A 27,584-nucleotide genomic window follows, 5' to 3' on the forward strand; every position below is an offset into this window, starting at 1 on the left:
AATTTAGTACATGGTGTGATTCCAGGGCTGTCCTATGCATGAGGAGACCTCATTAATGTGGATCAATATCTAAAGGGGAGATGCCAAGATGACGGAGGCAGGCTCTTTGTGGTGCCAGCCACTGGGATGAGATACACAGGAAGTTCCACCTGAATGGAAGGAAGGACTTCTTTACTGTGCAGTGATGAAGCGTACTAAAGATTGCCCAGAGAGCTTGTGGAGTCTCCCTGGGCAGATATCCCAGACCCACCTGGATACAAAGCAATGCCATGTTCTGAAATGGCCCGGCCTGAGCAGGGAGGCGGGACCCCCTCTGTGCTCCCTCCCAGCCTCACCCATTCTGGGATTCTGTGCAGGGCCAGCAGTTGGACTTGGGTGATCCTTGTGGATCCATTCCAGCTCAGCATATTCTATAATTCTGTGAATTTCTGGCTTTCCTTTTAACACAGGTGACCATTTTGCCCATGTGTCCCTGTAAGGTGACAGTGCCCAGTGCCTGCCCGTGGCCCACTGGGTTCCTTAGTCCTTAGAACCTTCAAGGCTGGTGGGATCACACCTGGAAGAGATACAGATGTTGGAAGGGGCTGGATAACAATACCAGCTGGAGTGTTTTCACCCAGACAGCAGTGAATTCCCTCCAGGATGACAACCAGTCACAAGGTGCTTCAGCCCACCAAAGGCTCCTGTGGTAGGGGCTCCTCCACTGCCTATGCCCTCTTCCTCTTGCCTGTCCCCTCTGCCACCTCTCCCAAAGGTGTTCCCAGGGCCCACAGGCATCCTGGAGGCCAGCAATCTGTCTCCCTAAATATGACAGCCAGAGCATGCCCCTGCATCAGAGTCTGATGAAACTCAGCAAGATTCCTGCCAGGAGCAGCCAACTTTCGGAATCTTCTTGAAAGGCTCGTATAAATAAATTTTATTGTCCCTTGGCACGTGTCCTTTTGGTACCGAGGACATCCAGGGAAGGGGCTACATGGAAGGCAGGGGTGTCAGCCAGGCTGCTGTCTGTGAGCTTCCAGAATGTGTGTGTGCTCTAGGAGACATGGGAGAACTGGGGTGGGGGACAGCAGGCATCCCATAGCTGCCACATTTCAGGAGGAGGCCGTTGTTCCTGGGGCACAAAAAACGCCAGCCCTTGTTGTGGGGAGCGTGGCCTCTAACCTGCCCTACCCTCTGGGCCAGCTCTGGGAGTACCTTGCCCAGGTGGACATGTCCTGGCTGCTCTGCAGAGCCTGGAAAACTGTGAGCATGCTGGGCCTGGCTCATATTGCCCTCAGCATCTGGAGAAGTGTGCAGAAAAACCAGAAATGGGTGAGCAGTCTAAACCAGTCACACACAGGATGGGTTAGTGAGGTGCAGGTTAGGCCTGGTCTTGTCATTTCCAGGGATGGGGACAGCCAGCTTCACACATTCCATGAGGACAGACTGCCAGGCAAAGTGCACCTTCCCATGTTCCCAGCTGTACAAGAAGAGGGCCAAAACCATGCTGATGCATGGGGCCACCAGGCTTTTGCATCATCACCTTTACCTGCAAGAGCTCCAGCACCAACACTGCCAGAGGAAAGTGGCAGAAGGCGTTTGGGAGTCCCCTTGAGGAGGGACATGGCTTAGAGCCAAATTCAGATGAAGGGATAAAAAGCTGGCACCAGCTCCTTTCCCACCTGAGAAATACTTCAAATTCACAGACTGGCTGAGGGCAGAAGGCTCCTGGCAGCTCAGTTTGTCCAAGCCCATGCTCAGGTGGGGTTGTCTCAAACCAGTTGCCCATGAACTTCTGCAGTTTTGGTATCTCCAAGGAAGAGACTCCACAACCCCTCTGAACAAGCTGTGCCAGTGCTCCATTACTCATGCAGCAGACGTTACCTGATGTTCAGAAGAAAACCCTTCTTTTTCAGATTTTGTCCATGTCCAAACACTGGCTCTGTCTTTTCACCCTCCTGCCTGCTATTTATACACATTAATAGGACTCCCCCTCAGCATTCTCCAGTCTGAACAATCCCACATCTCTTCATCTTTCCCCACAGGAGACATCTTCCAATCCCTTCATCATCATCATGACGCTTCAAAGTGTCACCAGTAGCTCCTGTACTGGAGAGCCCAGAAGTGGACACAGCACTCAGGTGTGGCTGCACCTGAGCGGAGGGGAAGGATCACCCTAGCCCAGCACTTCCCCTAAAGCAGCCCAGAATATCATTTGCCCTCTGCTGTCTGGCTCCTGGACAACCAGGACCCTACACAGCCTTCTCCAGATGTCTCAGCATGTACTGGCATGTGGGATCATTCTTCCCCAAGTGCAGGACTTTGCTGAACATCGAAACGTTTCTGTCAGCCCATTTCTCCACCATGCAGATCTTCAGTGAAGATGTCAGATGGGCTGGACCCAGTCACACAGGTTCTTCCACCAGACCTCACACCACTGATCCTCACACTCTGGGACCAGTCTGTCAGCCAGTTTTCCATCTACCTCTGGGTTTATCCAGTCCATACATCAACACTACAAGGACATTACAGGAGATCCTATCAAAAGCTTCACTCGAAGTAGACAGGGTGCCCTGCTCTTCCCTCACCCACCAAGCCAGTCATTCCTTCAGAAAGTTATCAGGTCATTTAAGCCTGACTCCCTCTTTTTGCATCTATGCTGACATCAAGTGTTTTGCCACAAACTGACTTATCCCTCTGCTAAAAACAGTCTCCCCCTTGCCTGGCACCCCGCTGGTGCTAATGCCACCCTGCCTGTGAGGTCTTTTGATGACTGGCATTTATTCAACAAACGGGGAAGGGCTAAACTTGTCCACCTCTGCTGTTCTAAGAGCAGAGGGCTTTCACAACAGCGCCCTAAGCCACATGAACCAGGGCTTGCTGAGTGTGACATGGATGTCTTGAGACATTTTGGGGTGCACAAGTGTTGGGGAAGGGGCAGGTGAGGCCTTGCTCTGGTGAGGTGGAGGCCTGTTCTGCACATCCCCCATCCCTTGAGGATGTATCCCAGCCCTGCAGTGCTGCCAGTCCCTGGCACAGCAGAGGCAATGCTCCACACCTGCCCCTGGAGCCCTAACCAAGAAAAATGATTGGAAAACCCACCTGGGGCAAGGGCCCAGGAAGGCTAAGGAGCAGCTAAAGCTGAACTTGAGGTGAGCACAGGTCTTGACCCTATCTCCTCTTTTTACCAGATGGAACACCTCTGGAACCCAGGAGGAGGTAGCAGTATGTGCCTTTATCTTTTCTTGCTTTCTTCTTCCTCCAATTCCTTCTTCTTGGAATTCATGAGTAAGTTAAAATGGAACAGGCTTCAAGTTTGCAAAGTTGAATGGGCCAATTTAATGCTCCGAGATAAGTGTTTTATGTTGAGTGTGTGCTGCTCTAAACCTTTTGCCAGAGTTCTTTGATTTTCTAAATTTGCCAGTAAGGTCTTTGTGGTTGTTTTGACCTCTCGAGAGTATCTTGTCAGTATTTCTCCTGTGCATCTAACACAGAGCACATCTACAACCATCAGCCTTTTTCAAAGCCTTGTCAGGTGAGTTTTTTGGGCCTTACAGTGGGGGAGACCAGCCAAAAGCCAGAGCTGCTGCCTCCTTTTTCACCAAAGGACTGATCTCTGACAGCAGCTTTGCTCCAAGTCTGGCTTAGACTTGCAGTGCTCAGACAAGGTTGGCCAAGTCTGTTTCTATCCTGGGACTGCAATCAACAGTTGTGCAGCACCAAACAGGAGACAACACCAGCATCCATTTATTCTGTCTTTATTCACCGGGGAGAGGAGGCCAGTATTTTGCCTTGTCTTCTGCATGAGCCCTGAGAAGCCTCACCAGTTCTGCAGGGCTTTGGTCCCTCTTACCTACACGGAATCAGGAGGTGCCAGCCCTTGGATGTGGCAAAGCTGATGTGTTGGCAGACAGGGAGAGGGATAAGAGGCTGCCTCATCACAGAGCAAGAAGGAATGAGTCTGCCCCAGCAGCAGTCACTGGGGGGAGGTGTTTCCTTTCTTGTTCTCTCCAGGACCAAAGCTTGTCCCAGCTCCTATCAGCCTGGACAGCAATGCAGCATGGTCCATTAAACTCTTAACCACAGAGCAAAACCAATGCTCTGGAACTACTGAAAAAACCACGAGGGAGCAAGGCTATGGGCCTCTGCTCCACGCTTTGTGGGATGCCTGGGAAATTTTGGGTTTCGTAGGGCAAGTCAGTCTTAGCAGCACTGGCTGAAGGATCTTTGCTGGCTACCATCCCACCAAACCCCCTCCACTGGCTCCCACCAAGCCCCTGCCCCAGCCAAACTGCCCCACCTCACAGGCGCCTCTGCAGGCATCCCTAAATCTGCAGTACAGGCCCACCAGGGCCCTCTGGACATGGCTGCTATAGCACCACCAGGTTAGGGGAGACTAACTCTCACCCTGGGCAAGGGAAGGCACTGCCTGGGCAGCCCTTGGGACAGCAGACTGCAGGGACAGTGTTCTCCCCCAGGACAGTGAAAGGGACACAGGACAGGCAAAAGCATGCTCTGAAAACAGGGAGCAGAGGACTGCTGGGCACCCAGTCTCACACTCCCCAGATGGGACCTGTGGATGTTCTACATGGGGATGCAAGGCAGCCCAGGGAACACTACACACTGCTGAGCCCTTCAGAATGGCAGCTCAGCAGCTGCCTCTAATCAGCCACTGCCCCTTAACCATACCTCATAAACCCCAAAATCCCCATACAAGAGCAGAACCGATCCAAGTGAGGAATGAGACACACCTCTGACCTGCAAGCCAACCTCCAGGCAGGTCAGCCCAGGGTCAGCTAGCAGTGCCACCAGACACAGCCACCAAGCTCCAGAGGGACTGAAGGTATCCTCATGCTGCCCCCACACAAGCCAGGCACTGAGACTGCTAAAAAGGCCATGTTTATAGGGCCACATACCCAGCACCACCTTCCAGGTCCTTGCTGGAGAGTGTGGCAGCAGCCCCACACCTCTGGTGGGAAGGGTGTCAGGCACAGAATGGAGTGCTGCTGAAAGGCTGAGACTTGGAGCTGCAGAGAGTCAAGGGGAGATACTCCACATCATTCTCCCAGCTGCCAGAGGCATTGTGCAGCACCTGCCAGCCAAAACCAGGCTGCTTGGAGACCTGAACAGCAATGTTAGGAAGAGACAAACCCAGCACAGGTGTAACACACTCAAGCTGCCACTGCCCTTCCCCAGGATGGACACCACAGTTCTTCCTTCCTTTGAGGTGAAGATCCTGACACCAGCACCTCCCAGGACCCCCTTTCCCAGTCCCTCCCAGCAACACCGAGCCTGGCAGATTCCTTACGGCAAGTAATTTTACGTTATTCTGCATTTACACAAAAATAGAGCAATTCTATATTTATAGAGATTTATAGCCGGTTCCGTGCTGGAGGAGTTATTGAGCAAGGCCGGGGAGCTGAGGGTGGTCCGGGCTCCCGAGCAACCGGCTGCTTCTCACTCGGCAAATTCCAACATACAAAATTAAAGGCATTCGTCTCCGTCTGGTTTCTTAAATAGATAAGGGGGGAACGAGTGGACAGTATGTACAGAGGGGCCTGGCCAGGCCTCACGCCTCTGCCCGGGTCAGTGGGGCCGGCTGCTGGACTCTGAGGGCTGCCGCTGGCGCGGGGGAGTGTAGCCGTTCAGGTACCCGTTGCTCTGGCGTTTGCTGAGTCCTCCGTTGAGAATGTCCTGAATGTGCTGCACTATCAGGTTTATGGCCACTGCGAGCAAAAAGGGGGAGAAGGTGGAGTTAGGCTGGCTGCAAATCAGCCAGAGACAAGGCAGGGCTGAGCCCCTGATGGTGCTCCCACTGCTATCCCCTCCTGTGCCCCTGGGACCTGATCCCTCTGCCCCTCGAGCCAGCATGGTCAGGCTGATTCCAGCCAGGCTGACCCAGCTGCACGTTGCCTTTTGTGTGGGGTGAACCAACCTCCAGGCAGGTCAGCCCAGGGTCAGCTAGCAGTGCCACCAGACACAGCCACCAAGGTATCCTCATGCTGCCCCCACACAAGCCAGGCACTGAGACTGCTAAAAAGGCTGTGTTTATAGGGCCACATCCCCAGCACCACCTTCCAGGTCCTCACTGGAGGCTGTGGCAGCAGCCTCACACCTCTGGTGGGCCTGGAGGCATTAGAGAGACACAAACTGCCAGTCACCAATGCTCCAATCAGGAGCAAAGTGAACAGACTCATCTTGGCACACCAGTGGTAGCAGCACTCTCTCAGGTGGCAGCGGCCTGAGTCCCCTCTGTGGCAGATCCTGCTGCCTCCAGGGCAACTGCAACAGCCCAGATCTGACTGCCAGGGCAGGACAGCAGGGTCTGGGTGCTTACCTTCATTATCTGCTCCTCTGGGAATGATCACGTCAGCATATTTCTTGGTCTGGGAGGAGAGAGAACACTGTGTTACAGGGAAAGTGGAGAGACACTGGGCTGGGGCACTGTCCTTGCTCCCTAGGGCAGCTCTATGCCCTACCCAGACCCATGGGAGGTATGTCATTGCTGACAGTACATTTTGGATGCTCTTATTTGTGTCCTGCTCTGTGTTTCAAAGGCCATGCTTTGTGTCCTGACTCCATTTTCATGAGCTCATACAGAAGCCAGTATGAGGCACCCTAACCAAAACCTGCAATTAAGAAGCCTCATAATCACACGACTCCAGCAGCTGATGTTCTTGGGAACATCGTTGCCCCTGAATCCAATCCAGACTTGCTCCAAGAGCTCGAGCTGGCATGCCTGGGCACAGCCATGACACCTGCCTGGGAAGGGGGAGAGCTCTCTACCACATCACTTGCAAAGAAGGTGTGATTCAGGACACCAGTCCTGACCTAGTTTCACCTGCAGGTGCCAGTCTCAGTTTCCTCCCCGTTTGTGTCAGTTTTACAGCTGACAGCCGGGGTGATGGGTGTCACCTGACACCTCCAAGTGCTTCCAGACATATCAAAAATCACCAGGATATGCTGGACTGTTTCAGCACTGGACCACTTGGCCCAGGGCTGCTTTAGGAGTCAAATAACAGCAACAGAGGGTGCTGAGCCTGCAGCTGCTCTGCAGTTGAGCCTACACCAAGCTGGAAGTGGGAGCAGACTATGGAAAAGCTGTGGATAGAAACAAGGCAGTTCTGTGCCCTCCCTGTTTCCCACTTTGTTCCCCTACAGACTTCATCAGAAGAGCCTGATGCAGCATCTGCTGCTTTGTTATAAATTGTGGATTTATCTTGCTGGGGACTTGCAAGAAGAGCCTTGCAAGCTGGACCTGCCTCTGGGGAAAAGCCTTTCTGGGCTTTGGAATTGGCCCCCAGAGCCACAGCTGAGTGAGACTGAAAAAAGGAGCTGTGCAAGAGCCAGGAAAAGATCTTGTAGCACCGAATCAGTTCCTCTTAAGATAAGGGGCTGACCAGACAGACAGGCATAGGGATGCTCCTAAGGTGGAAGGCACACTTTAATTCCTGCCTGTGGTGCTGGCCAGCAGTTCCCAGGTTTCAGGACTCTGCTGGCTCACTTCCTCCAGAATAGTAAAAGAAAATCCTCATATAACTTCTTGAAAAGCATTGAGAACCAGGGCACAGGCTTCTCCTCATGAGAGCCAGGAAAGGTGTACAACGGCCGATCCTGCAAACGTGCTATTTCCATGCAAGTCTGCAGGACTGCAGTAAATTCCCCCACACACTCCCTGTCTGCCAGGGAGCCTTGTCTCTGTTAGCAGCTCACAAAGCAGCTTCCTTTCTCCAGGCAGGCCTTGTCACTCTGGCCACTCACCAGGCAGGAAATGCAACCTGCAAGGCCACATCCCACTGAACGGAGAAGGAAGAAGCTTCCCTGCTCTCCCAAGCATGAAGCCAGCAGCACTGCAGGTGAAAAGGGCAGGCAGGGACAGCCCAAAAGAGGAGGCAGACACAGCAAACCCTGCCTGGGGGCAGCGACCTCCCCCATTCCCCAGCTAAATACAGTCAAGGATCTTCCCTCCCAGGCTGAGCTGCCCAGTGGTTTGTCAGCCCTTGCACAGGGAGAGATTCCTCTGGCCATGCTGCCTTCCCAAAGGGAAGGGTGATCTCACCAGGAAGGCAGTGGATGTACAAACAGTCTCCATCACACCCTGCCTTGGCCAGAGCCTGCAGAGAGGGAGCAGGGCACAGGAGGCTGATGCGGGCTCTGGGCACAAAGTGCAGCTGTTTCAGCCCTCACACGTGTGTCACTCACCGGCAGGCAGAACTCCTCAAAGGCAGGCTTGACAAAGGTGATGTACTGAGACAGGATCTGCTCCAGGTCTCTGCCCCGCTCACTGATGTCTCGTAGCACTGAGGGGAAGTTGGAAGGCACAGTCAGGAGCTGAGGCACAAATCTCTCCACCCCTTTCTCTTCAGTAAGTACAGGCTTTGGCCAGTCACCCGGACATTCTGCCTGAGATCTCTCTGCCTGAGATCTCTGTTCCTGGAAGCTGCTGTCCATGTGTCTGAGAGCACATCCCAGCCCAGCTCCATGCTTTTAACCTGCTTTCAAGTTTTCCTGGGAGCCAAGGGCTGGCTGACCTGACCAAGGGCTTTTCTTAGCCTCTGGCCCTTCCCAGATCTGCATGCACATTCCAGCTGTAACCAGTGCCAGCCCAGTCCTGAGTGCTCCCAGCCTCTGGCTTTGCCTCTCTCCTGCCACTCTGTCCTGCCTGACTGGCCATTCTCTCAATCATTCCAGTGCAGAGGTGCCCAAAGAATAGAAAAGCAGTGGGACTCAGCCACATACACACATTAAGGCCCTTCAAGCTTAACTCAGCTCTGCAGAGGTGAGGAGAGGAAAACTCACCCACAGCTCTGCCAGGTTCCTTATGTTGTCCCCAGCCGAGCAGGAGAACCAGAGGCTGAGGAGGAGCTTGGGGCAGGTCAGCGCATGAGGAAGCCAGAAGGCAGGAGAGCAAACTGGCCTCCTGCTTGTCCTGCCACTCAGGCCTTTCAGCCTGTTTGCATGAGCTCTTTGGACCAGGGCCATCTCCAGTCTGAAGCCACTTCAGCATGGGCAAGCGCCCCGGCTCAGCAGGAATTCAACTCGCAGGGAAGAGCCAAAGCAGCCCTGTGGCCCAGCAGACGGCTCTTGGCTGTCCCCCCAGGGGGCTGCTGGCTTTTCCCCAGGATGTGAGTGCCTGGGTTTGGAATGAGCCTTCCCTCATGTCCCAGGCGGAGCCAAGGCACAGCACTGCCCTGCCAGCCTGTGTGACCTGCTGGGCAGGCACTGCCTGTGTGCAGCCAGGGCCAGAACACTGCTGGGCTGGCGCTGTCCCCATGGCTGTGTGTGCCCTTGGCCAGCAGCTTCACAGCGTGGCCTTTCACAGCCCTGCATGGGGGAAGTGATGGGCAAAAAGGGCTGGCAGCAGGACAGGTGCCAGCTCCCTGCCTGCTCCAGGAACCAGGCTGCACGAGCCAGCCTCTCCAGAGAGCAGCAGCGAGCCCCAACTCGAACAATACAGAAAAAGAGACAGGGAAAACATAACACTTTCATTTCCCAGGTCCCACAGCTTATTTTTTGGGGTGCAGGGCCTGGGCCTGACACAGCAAAACTCTCCTGCCTCTTCCCAGGGCACACCACAGCAGGACAATCGCCCCACACACAAAGACAAGTCAAACACCTGCTGTCTTGTACCTGGCCCCAAAGCAGTAGGTCCCAACAGCCCAGGGTAAGACCACGCACTCTGTCCAGAGAGATTGCTGGCAGGGCAAGCAAATATCCCAAGGGCAGGTCGGCACCCCTTTGAAGCCAGCAGGTCCAAACTCAAACTGGACCCAAAACGTGCATGTGACACTGGACCTGGTTTCTTTTTTTAGGGGAAACTGGCCAAGGACAGGGCAGTGAGGGAGCTTGGCCAGAATTAGGTCCCTGATCTCCATGGATCCCTGTTTGAGGTACCTGGCAGACCTTGCCCCTTGCACTCTGCTAGCAGAATTTCTGGGGAGAGGTGCTGAGATGGGGACAGTGCGAGTTGCACATACTGAACTCCAGCACTACTGATAACTGAGCTGTCAGGTGCACTTCCAGGAACCTCATCTCCTGCTGCTGCCCCGCTGAAAACCCAGTTGCTGCAACCTTTTAGGACTTCTGGGACAGAAGGATGACTCAGGGCCACATCACAACACAAGATCCCAACTTTTGCTATGAGTTCCCTCCAGCTACGTTCCAGGGACATGATTATACTTTGGCACCTCTCACACAGGCTCTCCTTTCCCAGAAATGACAGGCAGACATACAGTAAACAGATTTGATGCTGCAGTGGTCCTACCAACTGCTGATGGCAGGGAAATGGCCAGATTCCTACCAAGAGAACAAAGAGCTGCAGTAACTAGGAGACAGCAGCACCTCCATCAGCAAAGCTGCCCTTTTCTGCAAGTGATTGATGGTGGGTGGGAGAAGTAGAAGCCTTACAAGAAGCAGTGTGAGTACAGCAGTGACCCAGTAACTCCACACTACACACCACCTTCTCCTGTCCTGAATGGCCACTGGCACAGATGGAGCCCAAAGCCAGGGACTGAATTAACTCTGTGGACACTCAGAAGCTCTGTTACAGGGGTGGGCCATAAAATAGGGGATTGATTTATGTGTGTTACACCAAAGGTGGGGAATGAGAATGGACTGGACAGTGTGGGACCTGAGCATGATTTGAGTGGTCTGAAAAAAAAGGAGTGGAGAACGTGATGGTTTTGGTTGGGATAGAGTTAATTTTCTTCACAGTGGCTGGTGTGGGGCTGTGTTTTGGATTTGTGCTGAAAACAGGGTAGATAACACAGGGATGTTTTTGTTATTGCTGAGCAGTGCTTACACAGATCCAAGGCCTTTGCTGCTCCTCACCCCACCCCAGCAGAGGGGAGGGGAGACAGCTGGGACAGCTGACCCTGACTGACCCAAAGGCTGTTCCACACAACAGACATGATGATATAAAGCTGGGGGCAGAAGGAGGAAGGAGAGACATTCCAAGTGATGGTGTTTTTGTTCCCACATAACTGTTACACCACGATGGAGCCCTGCTTTCCTGAGCATGGCTGAACACCTGCCTGCCCACGGGAAGTGGTGACAAATTCCTCATTTTGCTTGCCTTGTAGCTTTTGCTTTACTTATTAAACTGTCTTTGTGACAACCCACAAGTTTTCTCACTCTTACCCTTCTGATTCTTTCCCACCAGGGGAGGTTGAGCAGGGAGCTGTGTGGGGCTGAGTTGCTGGCTGGGGTCACACCACAAACAGTCTTACCCCGTGGCTGAGTGTGGCCCTGAGCTCCTGCATAGCACAGTTTAAGGGATTAGGTCTCATATTTTGGGATCCTGCAAGTGCAGATCTGTGACCTGATAACACATCTCGATGTGCTGTCACCTCCCTGGATGAGTCATGCAAAAAAAGTGGGCAGGGTCAAGAGGGATTCATAAAAAGGAGATGTAATCGGTGCTGATGACATCCCAGCAGCTGAGGAGGCTCTGCATGTGTCTGACAGCAGGAGGGCAGGCAAGACCAGCTCCACTGCAGAGTGGAACAGTCCCATGCACACAACAGTCCCAGACTGACGCACTGAGACATGCTTCCCTCGTCACAGCACAGAGCTCTGGAAGGGACTGCTCCTCTAAGTCATCTTCTGCATCCCCAGGCACCCTGTGGAGCCTGTCAGAATCAGGCAGGGGTAGGAATAGTTCAGACAGATGTGAATTCTGCCCCAAGAGTCCCCAAACGGTTTTTTAGTCACCCAGGAGGTGCTGCATCACTGACCCAACTCCTCAAGGCTGCTTAGAAATAAAGGGCATCTCGAGTCATGCAGGCCCTGCATGGGTGTCCCTCCCACAGCCAAGCCAGCGGGACATGGGGTGTGCTAGAGAGAGACACTCTGGTTTCTAGGGCTCTTTGTCTCCAAACCATCACCCCAATGCCAGGTACCATATAAAGGCTCCACACTGGGTAGCACAAATCTACAACCAGACACTCCACCTGCACCACCCACAGTGGACACCATGGCCCAAACGCCATCCTCGGAGCACAGCCACAGCCCAGGTCCTGAGTAGATCTATCAAGCACTGCCTTCTGACTGAACTGTCCAGATGCTCTGCCTTGCCCACTGCACTCTTCCCTGCTGGCATCTGCTGACTGGCAGCAGCTGCTGCTCAGCTGCTGGCACTGGGCTGGTGCCACGGGGCCATGCGAGGACACGGGACACTCAGCAGTCATCAAAGGAGGAATCCCAGCCAAGGCAGCAAAAATCCCACTAAATCCCAAGAGACACAGAGCAAAGTGCTCTCCCCGCTGCCACAAGCTGCCCTAGCGACACTCTGCACTGCAGAGGAAAAGCTCCCTGGCTCTTTGCAGCTTTGTGCCAGCTGCAGTTCTGCTCTGGTCACTGTCACCTGCTTCTGTGACCAGCTGTCAAGAGCAGGAAAGGGGGATTTGTGTCCCTACCTCTGCGGGACAGCCGAGTGTCTGCGTCCGTGTCCACAAAGAGCTTCATGCGGAAGAGGTCCCGCACCTCCTGGCTGTAGAAGGCCAGAATGCCCTCGAAGAGCACCACGTCAGCAGGGTACACCGTCACCGTCTCCTCTTTCCTACCAGGGGAAGCACAGTCAAAGCCTGCTGGGGGGAGGCTGGGGAACAAAAACACAGGTTGGGGGAGAGGCAGCGGTGCTCCTAAGCACTGCTGCAACCCTGGGACACCACTGCTGCACCAGGGGGGCAACCGAGGAGAGGGCAGACCTACCCCACCGCCGTGGAGGGAATCCAAGGCATACGTACGCTTCCTGGAAGGATAAACAGCAAAGCAGGGAGCACACTAGCCCTTCTCCCCCTACCTCGGCCAGCTGCTGCTCACGAGGGTTATGTGCCAAGCTAGGAAGCCCAGGAAAGCCTAAGCATGGGAACCTGCAAGGCCAGCTGTGCTTCCCTGGGAAGCAGGCAGCACTGCCCTGACAGCACAGCGCTTTCGTGGGAAACGGAGCAGAGCCACACCATCCATGACCAACACAGGCATGCAAAAACAAGCTGAACACATGCAAGGGGACTGTTACAGGAGTAAGAACTGTTGTCCTCCTCTTGTCCTGGCACTACCAGGGTGTTCGAAGCTGGAGTTAAAGCTGCAAACACTAAGTTTATGGGGAGAGCAGGCATGGATGGGGGAAGAGAAGGGAGGTCATAACCCCCCGGCACTGATGCCTGGATGTTGCTGGATGGCTACGCAGCTTTCCAGACCCTCAGCCTGTGCCTGTCTCTGCCTGGGATGCTCTAACCAGGGGCTGGAGGAGTTAAGATGCAAACTGTGTGCTGGCAGGTTAGGCACCCAAGCAGAGGGCAGGAGTTTGGGGAGGGCAGGGCTGCGTGCGGTGCCGCAGGGCGTTAGCAAAGGCACGGCAAGGCAGGAGCAGCTGTTAGACCTGGAGTGGGAGACAAAGTCATAGACAGGAATCTGGACCGTCTTCCCTTCTGTGATCTCTTTGAGCGTTTTCACGATCAGCTCGTTGTCAAAGGCATCTGAGGAGAGAGGAAACGTTACCCGAGGCAGCTTTACAACCTCTCCCACCCACCAGATGCTGAGCTTCGCCCAAGCCAGAGCCCTTGGCACCTCGCACTGGGGACAGACAGACTCGGGAGGAAAGCCCTGCACCTCCCCAGGGACGAGGCAGGGCCCAGCTCTGCCAGAGCCACGGGGCTCTGTGGCTCTGCACCAGCCTGGGATGTGGCCTGCAGAGATCAATACTGTCCTTGTACAGCAGTGCTGACAGCCCAGGCGCAGGAAGGCATCTCCTCCAGGGCTCCAGCCCTTGGAGAGAGACTGGAGCAGTGTTCCAGCACTGAGCTGCCAGACAGACAGGGCTCTGTTTGCTCAGTGCTCCCTGCCTCTGGCTATTGTCCTCATGAGGACGAGGGGACAGCAGCTCTGGAATTTCCCCACCGAGCCCAGAGGTGGCTCAAAGAGGCTCTGTTGTAGTAACAGGGCAGGGCCCCTCGGTGGAAGGGTTTGGAGAGCAGCTGCACAGCTGGTTCCTTTCTTGAAGGTGGGACCTGAAGCTGCTGGCTCCAGGGACTCTGCCAGGCCAGATCTCTCTGTCCCTGACTCAGCTGCACCAAAAACCAATCTGTTCCTTTGCAGCCTGCTCCACGTGAAGGGTATTGGAGGAAGATGACCTTTAAGGTCCCTTCTAACCCAAACTATTTGATGATTCTACGATTCCATGAAAACCTTGTTCAAACTGGGGCATGTTTTTGCAGGAAGAGGAGGGTCTTTAAGAGTTTGAGGGTTTATAACCTGCTCTTTCTCATCCCAAACACTCCACCCCATTTCTTTCCCAAGAGAGATGGGGGGGGACGACACAGGTGGTCCCAGCCACCCTGCCAGCAATGCATCCAGTTCCACAAGAGCTTAACTAAGCCACCCATGAGGAAGGACTCAGAGCCCCAGTGTCCATGCAGGCTCTTGGCTGCTGCAGCTGGGGGTCCCACTCCAGCCCTCTCCCCACAGAGCCCCAGAGCTGTTCTCCATTCACCTGGGTGGTCAAAATTGAACTGGCCTTTGAGTGCTTTGGATTTCTGCTCCGAGGTGAGGACCCGGTAGAAGCTGTCTTGGCTCACGATCACCACCTGCTTCTGGCGATAGTCCACCTCGTTCTGGCCCAGCAGCTGGACAATCTTGGAGCACACGGATGACTGGGAAAGGAATAGCAAAGGAAGGGCATGAGCAGCAAGTTACATCCAAGTGACGCAGGGAGGATGTCCCCAAGTAACATTCCTGCCTGTTTGCTGCACCTCCCCAGCCAAGAGTCTGTAGTTTTCCCAAAGCCACTGAGGGAAAAGTGCTCCAAAGGCATCACCATGGTACTCTTTAGTGTGACAGCAGCACCAAGTTTGCTGCCTTGCCACCCCCTCCTCCGCCCCTACAGCCTTCCCACAGTTCCTATTCTGGGCACAAGTGGCAGCAGAAAAACAATTGGCTCCTGTCTGGGTTCAGCCACACGCCCAGGGACCCCAGGCACTCCAGCCTGCCAGGCAGCTTTCCCATGGAGCACCAGGGCTCACTCAGCCTCCTCCCTGAGAAAGCAGTCTTGGCTCCCCCAGCTCTGCTCCAATCCAGAAACCCCACCACAGCATGAGAAAATCCTCAGAGGGAGAGCAAACAAAGCCCAGGATGGGAAGATGCGAGGAAGAGAGCTGTGGGACTTCATCAGGGATCTCTGCCACAGCTGCCAGGGCTGGGAGGAGCCAGCATAGCCCGGTGCCTGCTGGCACAGCGAGGCTCAGGGCGCTGCGGAGTCAGCGGCTGAGCAGCCACGTGGCCCTGGCTGCCGAGGGCTGCTGGCACAGGGAGCGGGCACACAGTGCTCCACATGGAGCAGCTGGGAGAGGGTGGCTGCCACCAGCTCTGCTGGCACTGCTGCCATGGCCACCACTGCGACATGGCCCGGAGCACAGCTCGGGGGACAAATCTCACAGCCCGCTGCAGTCCCTTCTCCTTAGTCATGGCAGTCCTTGGCTGCTGTGCAATGCACTGGTGGTGACTGCATCACTGCCTGGCAGCCAGCGAGAGCCAAGGCCAGGCTGGCTGGGGAGCACTCTGCTCTTGCCCCATGGCAACCACAGCAGCTGTTGCTGGTGCCAAAAGGAGCTGCTCCCACTCAGGGAATCACCCTGGCTGCAGGTGTCCAGCTGAGCTGCTCCTGGCCCCGGTCACCACAAGTGCTCTGCTGAGCCCTGTGCCTTGCAAAGAGCAGCTTGCTTGCCCCAACCTGCCTACCCCAGCCTGCCAGTGGCTCTTTCCACACTGCCACCTCCCAGATGGCTCAACCACCTGCTCCATACCTGGCTGGCAACCTCCAGCTGCAGAGCTGAAGGCAGCACTGGTGAGAGGGAACAGGGAGGGGAATGCATGCCAGGCAGAGGAGGTCACCCCACCAGGCAGAGGGCAAGGCTGTTTGCCTGAGAAACTGGAAGATTTAACAGCATTCCTGTCTCCAGAGACCATCTCTTCCCTCCAGGCCAGGCTGCCCCGACTTGGCTGTGGCCACTGGGCTGTGAGTCATCCCCAGCCTGGCTGGAGAGGCTCTCACACAGCTCTGCTACGCAGAGAACCGGCTCCAGCTGACCCACAGCAGTCTGGGCAGCCCTGGGCACCAGTTTGGGGTTTGGGTCAGGGATGGGGTCCCCTGAGCATCCCACCTTCCTCTCACAGTGGGCAGGTCATGCTTCCCAAGCCATGCTGGCAGCCCTGCCCTGTAGCAAGGTGCTCCCACCCAGAACAAAGCCCTGCAAGTCCGTGCCAGTCACTTGCCCTTTTGCACACAAATCCGGAGCCTGCTCTCCCTTTCCTCTGTTTTCCCACTCCCCAAATCCTTCTCTGGCCTGCCTCAGCCCTCCTGCTCATCCAGCTGTATCCCATAGGTCTTGCAAAACCAGGGTGTGTTCAGTGCCTCTCTTCCACTTTTCCAGCTCACTCCCTCAGAGAGCACTGTGTGCTCCTGCAGCAACAGGACACAGCGCAGAAGCTTGGCTACAGCTGCTGAGGACACCAAACTTCCCAGAACATTAGGAATAAACCACCTTTCAGCACAGCCACCCAGAGAGATACACAGGTTCCATACGGATCTGCACCAGAAACTGCCTTCCCCAGCCCAGGGGAGGGAGCAGGACTTCCTTCCTTTGAATCAGTGAAAGCAACACATGCATTTGCATTCACTCTCTCCCCTTGGACCTCAGCATGTGTATTGGCAATGAAATAATTAGAGACAAATGGTGCCAGTCTTCCTTCTGTCTTATGCACAATAATCTCTGGTCTGTTCATTCTGGAAGGTGGAGAAGAGCCTCCACCAGCTCTGAAAATCCCCCTCTAGCTCCATACGATTTGAGACACCTGATAGTGAGAAAAGCCCAAGGAGAAAGTACCCCAAAGCAGCTGGAGAGAGGAACACATCCTCCCTCCAGGTTTCCAGAGGAGGAACAGATTATATCCCAGCTGCATTTGCCATGTAAGGCTCCGGGGCAGATGGTGCCTCTTGGAAAAAGCAACCTGGCAGACACAGTGGACCCTTCCCTTTTCCCTGGTGGACTCTGGAGAGCTGGCAAAAGTGATGGAGAAAGACAACCATGAGGACATCTTCCTCTCAGGACCAAGCTCAGTTTCAGCATCCCATACTGCCTGGGTGAGCAGGGACATGACCTCCAGGCTCTGGGAAGAGGCACACTTGTCACCTTGGTCCTGCAGGTGTAGGCCAGGGCATGTTCATGCCTTAGTCCATTCCAGGGCTGTGTCCAGCTTTCCTTAGTAGAGCAGAGAACCTCAGTGAGGTCCAAGAGAAGGTTTTTCCTTTTCTCACTATCATTTGTGGTAAGAAAAACAATGTCTCATGAGAGGCAGTCCCTGCTGCCAGTCTGAACAACTCCCACAGCTGGACATGCAGTTTTTCCCCTTGGCTGATAAACACCCACGGTTAAGGAAGAAGAAAAACCAGAAACACACACCTTGGAAACTCCCTTACACAGAGGGAACAGAAACTCCCAGCCTCAGGAAGTGTCCCCCCAAATAAACGACATATTCCCTGCTTAAAAACCCTTTTCTCCTAAAGCAACACAGCATACACGTGTGGCTGTGAAAAGATCCATCAATAACTGGAAATTAGCACTGCCAGGTTTTGGGGAGATCCACAGATGCCCAGTAAGAGCAAGAACAGAGCATGACTCCAAAGTACTGTGCCAGCATACACCAGTCTGCATGCAGGACACACACACTGACAATGTGCACTTAGCACCCACTTGAAGAGGCAGCCTGGGCTCAGATTCCTTCTTTTGCCAATTCCCAACTGCTTCTCCCAGGGAAGAAGACAATTGGTTCTTCTGCAAGAAGCTCAAGAGTGCAGAGGATAACTTGAGAAAGGTGACTTGATCCCAGTACACAAGCTGGAGGATTTGAAGCCTATCTCTCTCTAGCTATGCCTTACATGACACAACTCATCTGCAGGAATGAGAGCGATGCCAGAGCTCCTTGTCTCTACTCAGCCCCTTCTGCATGTCCACCTCATCCATGCACACTCTGCCACAAGCCAAACGCTGATGGTGATTCAGCCACAGCAAACTCCCAGCAACAGGATGCTTTCTCAAGCAAAAGCCTTCCCCTCCTCCAGAACTTGGTAAAACTAAAAATAACCAGGACCCAGCAGCCTCTGAGCCTCCGTGGTTGCCAAGCAGACCTTTCCCATGGTAGCCACATGGAACTGAAGCAGGATTTTCCAAGCATGCAAGCAGGGAGGGACCCTGGCTCCTGCCATGACTTCCCACACGCTGCAGAGAGGGGAACTCAGCTCCAGGTTGGAGCAAACCCCCAGAGCTGCACTCCCCCAGGCTCTGTGCTTGAGCTGCTCCCTGGGAAAGCTGTGCAAACCAACCCACAGCTCCCAGCTCGTGGGGAGGAAGGTATCAGCACAGCGCTGTGTAAGCAAGCGCTCCAAGAGGTTATTCCTGAGCAGAAGCAGCTGCAGCTCTCCTTGCAGGACTCCTCCCCTGAACCAAGCACACAAACATCCAGTGTTCGAGGAAGAAGTACAGCTTTATTCTGCAGAGGGCACCTGGGGAAGAAATCCAACACATTTTCCCAAAAGGAGGTGGTACACAGGGGAAGAAACTCAGCACATGGGTGTTTGGAGACACACCCCTGACATTTATTTGGAATATATTAATTACATATTTAATTCACATTCATTCGTGGCCCATAGCCAGCTGCTCAAATATTCTCCAGGAGCTGACTAATTCCCTGACATTATTATGCAGATTATCCCGCAATCCCTCTTGGGTAGCCCTGATCAGAGAATTACAGCTTCCAATTCAGACAGTGAATTAGGACTTCCGACAGGTATTAAGGAGAAAGCTGATGGACAGTGCCACAGTCACCCACCAGGAGCCACCACGAGAAGGGGCCAGGACACAGCTGATGTCTCCAGCCCCAGGAGGCTGTGCTGGGCTGGCAGGAACTCCTAAGCCTTGTGCAGGTGTATATGCTAAACTCACATGCGGAGAGCAGTCTGTCCAACCCCAAGGAACCTGGCACTTCAGAGGGATCTTCAAGTTCCCATTCCAACTGCAGGGAGGACCTCCTATTTTCCCAGGGACTCTACATGAGACAGCCAGCAAAAGTGACTTAGCCAGATCAAGTGATTCCAGCCCTAAAGAAACACCGAAGCTGCCAGATCCCTCAGGAGGAGGAAAAAGGTTGTGCCAAAAGCATGGAAAGAGAGGCACAGCCTCCTGCCACCACTGTAGGCTGTTGCTCATGAGGACAATCCTCCCCAACAGAGCAATACCCTTGGCCCACAGCACAACCAGGAGCAAGGACAGACTGCAGCAGTCACATCCCACCAGGGAGAGGAGCCCAGAGATTATCTCCAGGGACTGCACTGCCATAACGCCCTTCCTGTGGGATCTGATTGTGAGCTGCCTTGGCAGGAGCTGGCAATGGCTCTGCATCTGCAGCAGCCTGGTTGGGGTGTCCTCATCACACCTCTGTGGATAAAACAGCCTCCAGTTTTGTGCTCTGACAGGACTTTCCCTCAGATCAAACATAAGGAACCACTGTCATTATTTGTTTAATTTCTCTGCTGTCCTTACAGCATGCTGCCCTTATCTCCTGCAGCACACCAGTTACAGATGTTGGTCTCTTCCTGAAGGCTATGGTAATTATAAAGTACCAGGAAGCGCTTGGACTGGGATGACACACAGAACAGACAGCAAACTGGGAAGGGTCCCAGAGCATCTATCAAATGCCTGTGGCTGCAGACAGCCAGTTCATGACCCACACCATCCTCTCCAGTCCTAATGGGAGCACATACATGTGGCAACACTAGGACTGGAAACTTACTATTCTTGAACCAAAAGCCTGGGCCTCCACGCAGAGCATTCCCAGGCAGGTTCACCATCCTGCCTTTCCCTTTGTGAAGCATAGGCCAACCAGAGCAGGAGTGGGATAGGCAGGTTTCTATTCACTCACCCTGGGACACTGTGCATGTGATCAGCAATCCTGGGCTGGAGCATAAACAGGCACACACAGAGGCTCTAAACACAGATTACATGCAGGGAGGAAAACAAACCCTCTAACACAATCCCTCCCAATCCTCTGGTTTTAGGCACAGGATATTTTTCTCTAGCCCCTACTGCAAACTCCATAGCCCAGAGCTGGTTGAGCCCACGGGACTATGGTAAGCAGGCTCCATAATGAGCACATATTCCATCAGTAACAGGAAAGGGCTGACCCATCAAAACGTCCTGTGGATCAGTCTGATCAGGGCTGGCACAGAACAACGTTCTACTAGAAAGTTTGATGAGTCTCTAGCACACGTTGACACCAGTGTTTAACTAGTCAGACCTTGTGATGCAGGGCTCCTGCCAGCCACAAACGAACGTCACCAGGAAATGGTGCTGAACCGGCACAGGGCTGCTGCAATTCCTGTTAGTCCCCCTCCCATGGGAAAAGTCATTCCTGGATCTCCCCTGGGCTTCTTTGCCAACCATCCAGGTGGTGATGTTGTGGCAGTGACCCCCAGGATGCCATGGAGGACCTCAGCCCTTGCTGAGGTAGAGGACTGAGCTCTGTCACAAAAGAGGCTCCATGCAGAGATGGAACTGCCCCATGCAGCCCAGAGCACTCCTTCCCTGGGGGCCAACACTGGCTTTCCACCCTGGCTGGGCAGTTCCAGCCTCCTGGCTGGCTCACTCTTCCAGCCTCAGCCAGCCTCCCCAGTGTTCAAAAGTGCCTAGTGGAGTAAGTGAAGAACACACCTGGCTGAACACAGGCTGCAGTCTTGGTGCTCTGCAGGCTGGAAACTCTGAGGCTGCATGTTCAAACAGACATTAGGAACTTGATGTGCTAACTCAAGACCCAAATGATGTAACTACAGGGCTGCAGTGGCACCCATACTCAGCCCTGAGTATAATTCGAGCGATGAGGAGCCAACCAAAGCAATCAGCCCTTTATAAATCTGTGTTTTCTTACAAGCTCCTGTTGGAAGGCAGCAATCAGCACCTCACTTCACGTGGGGACAACAATTAATGCTTCAGCCTGAGCTCAAAGAGCTCTCCCCACCCCTGCAGCCACCCCAGCACCAGATGCCACCGCTGCTGCTGGAAGCAAGCTGCTCCAGGCACTGCTGGCAGACCTGCCAGGTCCCAGCAACTAAGCTGAAGTGAGGACACAGAAAGAGCTTAAGGAGGTATCCCAACAGTTCCCAGCTCATCTCAGCAGTCAGTTTGCTGAACTTTCCTCCAGCCCGCAGCCTGGCTGCCTGCCTTGTGCGCTGCAGAGTCCTTGGGAGTCCCAGATCTCTTGCAGGAGCAAGGGAAGAAGCTGTTAGCACAAAGGTGTAAGAGGGAAACAAGAACTCTAGCAGAACACTTGAGGACAGACAAATTGAGTGAAAGAAAATGCGACAACCAGCCTTGAGAATCTCGCTGAGAGAATGAGGCAGTTGCAGTCCTATTCAGGTTTGACACAGGATGGGGGTCTTAATGCCAAGTCATCTCCACCCCAGGAAACCACAGCACACTTTGTCCAGACTACACAGTGCCTGGATTTCAGGGGACAGCTTTTTTTTTGGCGAAGAGCCTGTCCCAACTGAGCTGACTCAGAACAGCCACTGTGCATCTTGCACTGCCCTCAGAGGCTGCGGCGGCCCAGACTGCCCAGGACCTCTGCAGCTCCCCAGTTTTCCTCCCAACACAGCCCATCTTTCTTTCCAGAGCCAAAAACCTGGAAAGCACTCAGGGTTCTACCCCGTTTGAGTGGCCAAAGTTGCTCAAGCCTCTTTTGCTCACTAGGGAAGAGCACTCACAGCCTTTGAACTTGAGTTCTCACAGATTTAAGGAACACCACCCAAACAGTCCCCAGCTCTTTGGGAAGGCTGGCTGCTTCCAACACCAGCTTCCCCAGGACACAACACAAGTCGTGGCAAGCTACAAACCACAATCCCATCCTTCCACAGCCTGGCTGTACTGGTACACCAAGAGGGATGGAGGGGACTGTGGAGCCCATTATCCCCAAGTCAGACCCAAAAGCAGCAGTGGGAGGAGCTGCAGGGGGCCTTGGAAGGCAAATTCCCTGGGTTATCTTTGAGCTGGTGTGCTGCCAAAGGGGTGTGTTGCGACAACAACCCCCAATTGGTGCCAGGGCGAGTCGGATGGATTTGTCGCTTTCCCAGTGGGAAAGGTGCCTACTTCACTTTCCTGCTAGCACTCACTTTTCACCCAGAGCCAGCACATCAGCAAGGTAGCCCCTGGGCTGGATTTTGGCTGCAGGCAAGCCCTTAGCAAAACAAACCACATCAGCCCCACTGCTGCTTTCCTGCAACGTGCTGCGGCACCTGGCACTGTCACCCATCAGGTGAGGGACAGCTCCCCACATCCCTGCCCTGCAGCTGCACCACGTGTGAATCTGAGGGGCTGTGGACACAAGTCCCACTCCTTTTTTCCTGTTGATTGAGGTTTTTCCAGTATATTTCTTGCAGCCTTTTCCCACCGACTTTGCAGTGATCTGCTGGATTACCTTCAATGGGCAACACTGCACAGAGGTTGACAGCAGTCACTGGAGGGGGGAAAATCAAAGCTGACAGACAGGAAAAGCCACTTAGTACATCTCCCTTGCTAGAAAGGACCATTTCCCTATTTTTTTCCCTAAGGCAGCCTGCTGCTCTTGAGCATTTTCACTTTGAAGTTGAGCACCACTGTGGTGCATTGTACTGTAATCACTGCTTTTACCTTGTGGGCCTGAGACACAGTGTTCAGAGACATAACAGTTCAGCAGCGCCAGACACGATGTTATTGGGACAACTACAGAGAGGCAGACCCACGCATCAGAGAACAGACAAACCCAGCGTGTTTGAGTCACCAGGAGCTGTACTGCAAGAACAATCCAACTTTGGTTCCCACCACAGGAGATTGCATCCTCCCTCACCATCCCTCCCCTGTTACAGCTGGATTTTTCCCCCTTGCAGCAGCAACAGCAGCCCAAGAATCAATAGGGTACTTAGAGACACGTGCTTAAAACACTGGGCTGAGGTACAGCAGCTGGGTTATGTCTTCAAGAGAAGGAGGGATCTCCCTCCAAACACAGATCAACCCGGAGATCTAAGGCTCATCCTTCTGTGCCAGCCCACGTTTTGTTTCCTCAGCAAGAAATATTTCACGGGTATAGCTACTTCCAAATCTATTCATCCTTTCCAAAAGACAAGTAGAATGTGCTGCCCTGCATAGGAGCGCCGATGAGCTGTGGAGCTGCTTTTACTGGTCTTAAATAAGAACGGAAAAAATTTTCTCTTTTCCTATTAAGAAAGAAAGTGACCTAGCGAGGTTAAACAAATTCAGGACGGACACATTGTATGAAACAACGAGAATAAAAGGCTGAGAAGCCGTAAGGCTGCCCAGCGCTGCAGTTTGGGTGTAGCAGCCTGCCGGGAACACCCGCATTGCTCCGGCGGGCGGCTGCCCCGTCCCCGCAGCCCTCGCCCCGCTCCGCTCCCACCTGCCGCTGCCAAGGGCCAGCCCCTCCCGGCACGGCAGCCAGGAGGTCGTTCTGCCGCTGTGAGTCAGCATTTGCTGCAGAATTCCCGCTTCTGCTACCCTAAAGTTGGGCAGAGAAGGGCACCCCCATTGTAGGCGGGGGAGGAATTAAAAACCGCATCGCCCCCCAGGTGCTTAGCGGGGCAGGCAGCCCCTGGGGTCGGTGGAGGTGAAGGGGAACGGGGGAGGCGCTGACCACAGCCACAGGAAAGATTCTGGAGGGGAGATGCCGCCTCTACCCCGGCCGAGCTAGGGCCACTCTAATTCCGCACAGCCCTCAGCTCTGCCCGCTGCCGGATCCCTGTTCCCGGTGACACAGAGGGACACAAGATCCCTGCCGGAGAGAAGGAGAGAGTAAATCCCACACCCCCTTCCACGTGTCCGCGGAGCTCCGTCGGCCGCCCGGGCAGAGGCCTCGGCGGCCGCGCTCCCTCCGCCTTCCCCGGGCAAGCGGCGAGCCCGCCCGGCTCCATCCCCAGCCCTGCCCCGGCTCCATCCGCATCCGCAGCGCCCGCCCCGAGCCCGCGGCCGGGCCGCGGAGCAGCGCACGTGGCGGGGCGGCCGCTCGGACCCGCCGCGCTGCCATGTGGCCGCCGCGCCCGGCGTGCGGGGCCGCCCCGCGGAGCTGCCCCGGCCCCGGCGGGGCTCCCCCGGCGGGACTCCGCCGCCGCCGGCCCCCCGCACCTTGCCGCTGGCCGTGCCGCCGCTGACCCCGATGAGGAAGGGCTCCCCGCCGCTGGGCTGCCCCTGCTCCTCCAGCCGCTGCTCGCTGTCCCCCGCCATCCTCCCCGGCTCGCCGCCGCGCCTCCTCCGCCTTCGCTCGCCGTGCGGGGCTGGATTTATCTGATGAGTCAAGGGCCTTCCTCCCCGCCTGGTTCACATCCCCGGCGCTGCGGCTCCTTGCCAGGTGCTGCCGCAGCTGCACATGCTCCGGCCCAGCCCGCCGGCGGGCGGCACTGCGGCCACATGGGCCCGCACCGCGCCGCCGCCCTCCTGCCCGCCCGCCCGCGGACAAAGGCGCTGCGGCCGCGCCGCCGCCGGACCCCGCGCTGCCCCCGCACCGGCCCCATTCGCCTCTCTGGCCGCTCCGCTTCATCCCCGACAGCGCTGGGACCACACCGCGGCGGCCCCCGGCAGAACCTTCATTATTTGTCCCCCACGCTGGCCCAGAAGGCCAAGGGCATCCTGGCTTGGATCAGCAATAGTGTGGCCAGCAGGACCAGGGCAGTGACCTGGTCCGCGTGTGCTGGGCACTGGTGAGGCCACACCTTGAAAACTGGATTCAGTTTTGAGCCCCTCACAAAGACAAGAAGGACGTTGAGGGGCTGGAGGGTGTGCAGGGTAGGACCAGAGCTGGGAAAGGGTCTGGAGCACAAGGCTGGGGGGGGCTCAGCCAGGAGAAAAGGAGGCTCAGGGGGAGTTTCATTATGCCTGAAAGGAGATTGTGGACAGGTGAGGGTCGGCCTTTTCCCTCATGTAACAAGAGAAAGGGCAAGAGGAAACACCCTCAGCTTATTCCAAGGTTTGGGTGGGTAGATTGGCTATGAGAAAAAATTTCTTCACTCAAAGGGTGGTCAGGCTTTGGAAAAGACTAGCCAGAGAAATGGCGGAATCACCATTCCTGGAAATGTTCAAGAACCATGCAGATATGGCATGGGGACACCGTTCCATGGTGAACAGTGCTGGGTCAACGGTTGGACTTGGAGGTCTTTCCCAAATGTAATGACTCTGTGATTCTCCCACCGTACCTGGGTCCTAGTCCTGCAAGCACTCAAAAATTATTATTAAGAATGCAAATCCAGGAATAAAAACTATGCTTATGTCTTTGGCAAATAGGACCTTTCTGGGAAGAGCCATGAGCACTCTGGAGGCCAGGATTCAAAGTCAAAATGACCTCAGCAAAATGGAAAAAAGGATTGGCAATAGGTAGACAAATGTGATAATGATCAGTGGCAATTTGAGATAGGAACCTGCTGGCTAGCCTGGCCTTTTACAGATAAAGATCTGGTGTAAAGTGGATCAAAGAGTCAGTTGGTGACGCCGCTGTGGAAAAGGCAAGCATCCCATTGGGGCAGATAAACATCCACGGGTGTCCTGTTTTGAGAAAGGTGAGGCCTGGTGGAGAGACTCCCGTGGGGACTCGGGAGCAGCCCAGGGTCTGGCTTTGTAGGACTGCAGGACCCATCCGTGTTTAGTCTGGGGAAAGTCTCTCCTGGGCTGTAAGGCTGTGGGGACATGAAAACCATTTCCAAACATATAAAACACTGCCACAAACAGAAAGGGAATATATTTCTTTTATCAGTAGGGATTCAAAGTGCTGCCAGCTCAACACTGTAACAAGGACAATTCAGGGACATTTTCTAGGGCTGAAAATGGTTAAATCCTAGAAAAGGTTGTTTAAGGAGAGTAAGGACTCTCAACTTTTAAATCTGAGGATTTAAGAAAAATAAAATTAAAAAAAAAACCACAACAGTAGACGTGCTCCTGTATGGAAAGTGTTTAGTAGTGCTGATCCTGTTTTGTGGCAGGAGCCAGCCCAAGCAAGGTTCCTAAGGTTCCTCCCAGCCTTCTTCAGAGAGGATCAGAACTCTCACTTAGGTTTCTAACTCCCTACTTCAACACAGCAAAACAAGTGTGGAGATGTTTGCCAGACAGGTCCCATGTCCCAGCCCTCATCCCGCAGGATGTGAGAGAGGATCTCCTGGGAAGCCTTGACTCCTCTGCCGACTGCTCCCAATTCCTCTCCAGCAATGCCATGGGAGAATGGCACCACATGCAGCCACTGCTAGGGAAGGAAGTGCTATATATGGATGAGAACTTCCTGCAGGGATGAATTCCCGTGGATTCCCATGGCCCCACGCCAGTTTCCAAGCGTTGACCATGGGCACAGCTCCTATGCACCCTATTGGGCCCTAGAGCAATTCACAGCTCTTCTTTCCTACTCCAATGCTGACACAGCTGCCTCTGGATGGCTAAACCCCCTCAGGACACTGAGAACTCCAGATTATTGGGTTCTCCTCCTGCCTGCCCTCGCTGCTGCCCTGCTTGAGGACAGTTCAAACCCTCTGCTGTGCTGCTTGCACCTGCTTCAGGCTGTGCTGCCCATCTTGAGCTACTCTGTAGGATGCTCATCATGGTATTTCATCTCCAGGTCCCCTTATTGCTGGACATGTGGCAGGAGCTGACACACCTGCAGGGGGAAGGAGAAGTAAACGCCTCTTGATGGGCCCTGGAGGGGTTTGAGCTAAGGATATCCAAGGCTTATTTAATACAGAACACAGGGAGAACTTGCAAAGGTCAGATTAATGGCTCTTTCAAAACCAGGCCAGGGCTGTGAACTAGAAGTGAACCAAATCCAAGTCCCAGTTAGTTTCAGATGGCACCTTTCCTCAAAACAGAGAATTTTACACACCCTTTTACTGGCTGCTGGTCACTAACACACTGTGCAAAGCAACTGAACCTTTTGTTCAGTTTAAGTTTGCAGACTTCAGTATATGAAACCTACTGGGATTATGTGTCTCTCTAATCTGGTTTCAAGGTTGCCTCCATAAATATTACCACTTCTATATCTAGAATGTTTGTAGACTACACCAGCCCCTGACTCATGTAACCAGAGAGAGGTATTATGCAAATACCTTCCTTTTTCTCATATCCCAGGCTGATAGATCAAATCAGACAGCACCCAACTCTCATCTGTCCTTTACACATTGATCAAAGCACAGAATGCTGTTTTGAAAAGGAAATGCCATTGAGGGTAATATGCCGTGTGTTGCCTGAAAAAATGATCTGCTGATAAGGATCCCGGTGTGATTCAAAGTGACAGGATGAAATTACAAAAAGCCTGTTGTCACCTCTACCTCCAGTTCAAAGCAGGGACACTGCAGAGGAAAGAGGTTCATGTCAGTGACCATCTCCTCCTGCCTGCATCTGCCAAAAAACCCCCATTCAGTATCAATAAGTGATACCACGTGAATCACTTCCCACAGCAGCATAAGAGAAACTATTTCAAAATACTGCTTTGATAGATGCTGATACATCTCACAGCCAGGGAAGTCAGGGAGCTCTAAAGACAGG

General features: G+C 54.2%; 1 protein-coding gene across 1 annotated transcript; it reads right to left on the reverse strand.

Annotated features, from left to right (window-relative positions):
* Positions 1-5,313: 5,313 nt before the first annotated feature.
* On the reverse strand, positions 5,314-24,424 carry UCK2 (uridine-cytidine kinase 2). Its single transcript, XM_066324768.1, has 7 exons — positions 24,195-24,424; positions 14,471-14,630; positions 13,361-13,457; positions 12,396-12,538; positions 8,182-8,279; positions 6,317-6,365; positions 5,314-5,705 (listed from the first exon to the last, which is right to left on the reverse strand). Exons 1-7 carry the CDS (start codon positions 24,291-24,293, stop codon positions 5,566-5,568), a joined length of 786 nt encoding a protein of 261 aa, XP_066180865.1. The 5' UTR covers positions 24,294-24,424; the 3' UTR covers positions 5,314-5,565.
* Positions 24,425-27,584: the final 3,160 nt, after the last annotated feature.

This window comes from Sylvia atricapilla, chromosome 9, assembly GCF_009819655.1.
Source record: "Sylvia atricapilla isolate bSylAtr1 chromosome 9, bSylAtr1.pri, whole genome shotgun sequence".
NCBI lineage: Eukaryota > Metazoa > Chordata > Aves > Passeriformes > Sylviidae > Sylvia > Sylvia atricapilla.

What these genes read in the sequence shown, in the direction of transcription:
- UCK2 (XM_066324768.1), bottom strand. Translation starts at nt 24,293, where the DNA reads ATGGCGGGGGACAGCGAGCAGCGGCTGGAGGAGCAGGGGCAGCCCAGC. An exon ending in TTGAGGAGTTCTGCCTGCCG is followed by an intron (nt 6,366 to 8,181) that starts GTGAGTGACACA and finishes CTCTCCTCCCAG; the next exon opens with ACCAAGAAATATGCTGACGT. An exon ending in CAGAGGAGCAGATAATGAAG is followed by an intron (nt 5,706 to 6,316) that starts GTAAGCACCCAG and finishes TTTTGCTCGCAG; the next exon opens with TGGCCATAAACCTGATAGTG.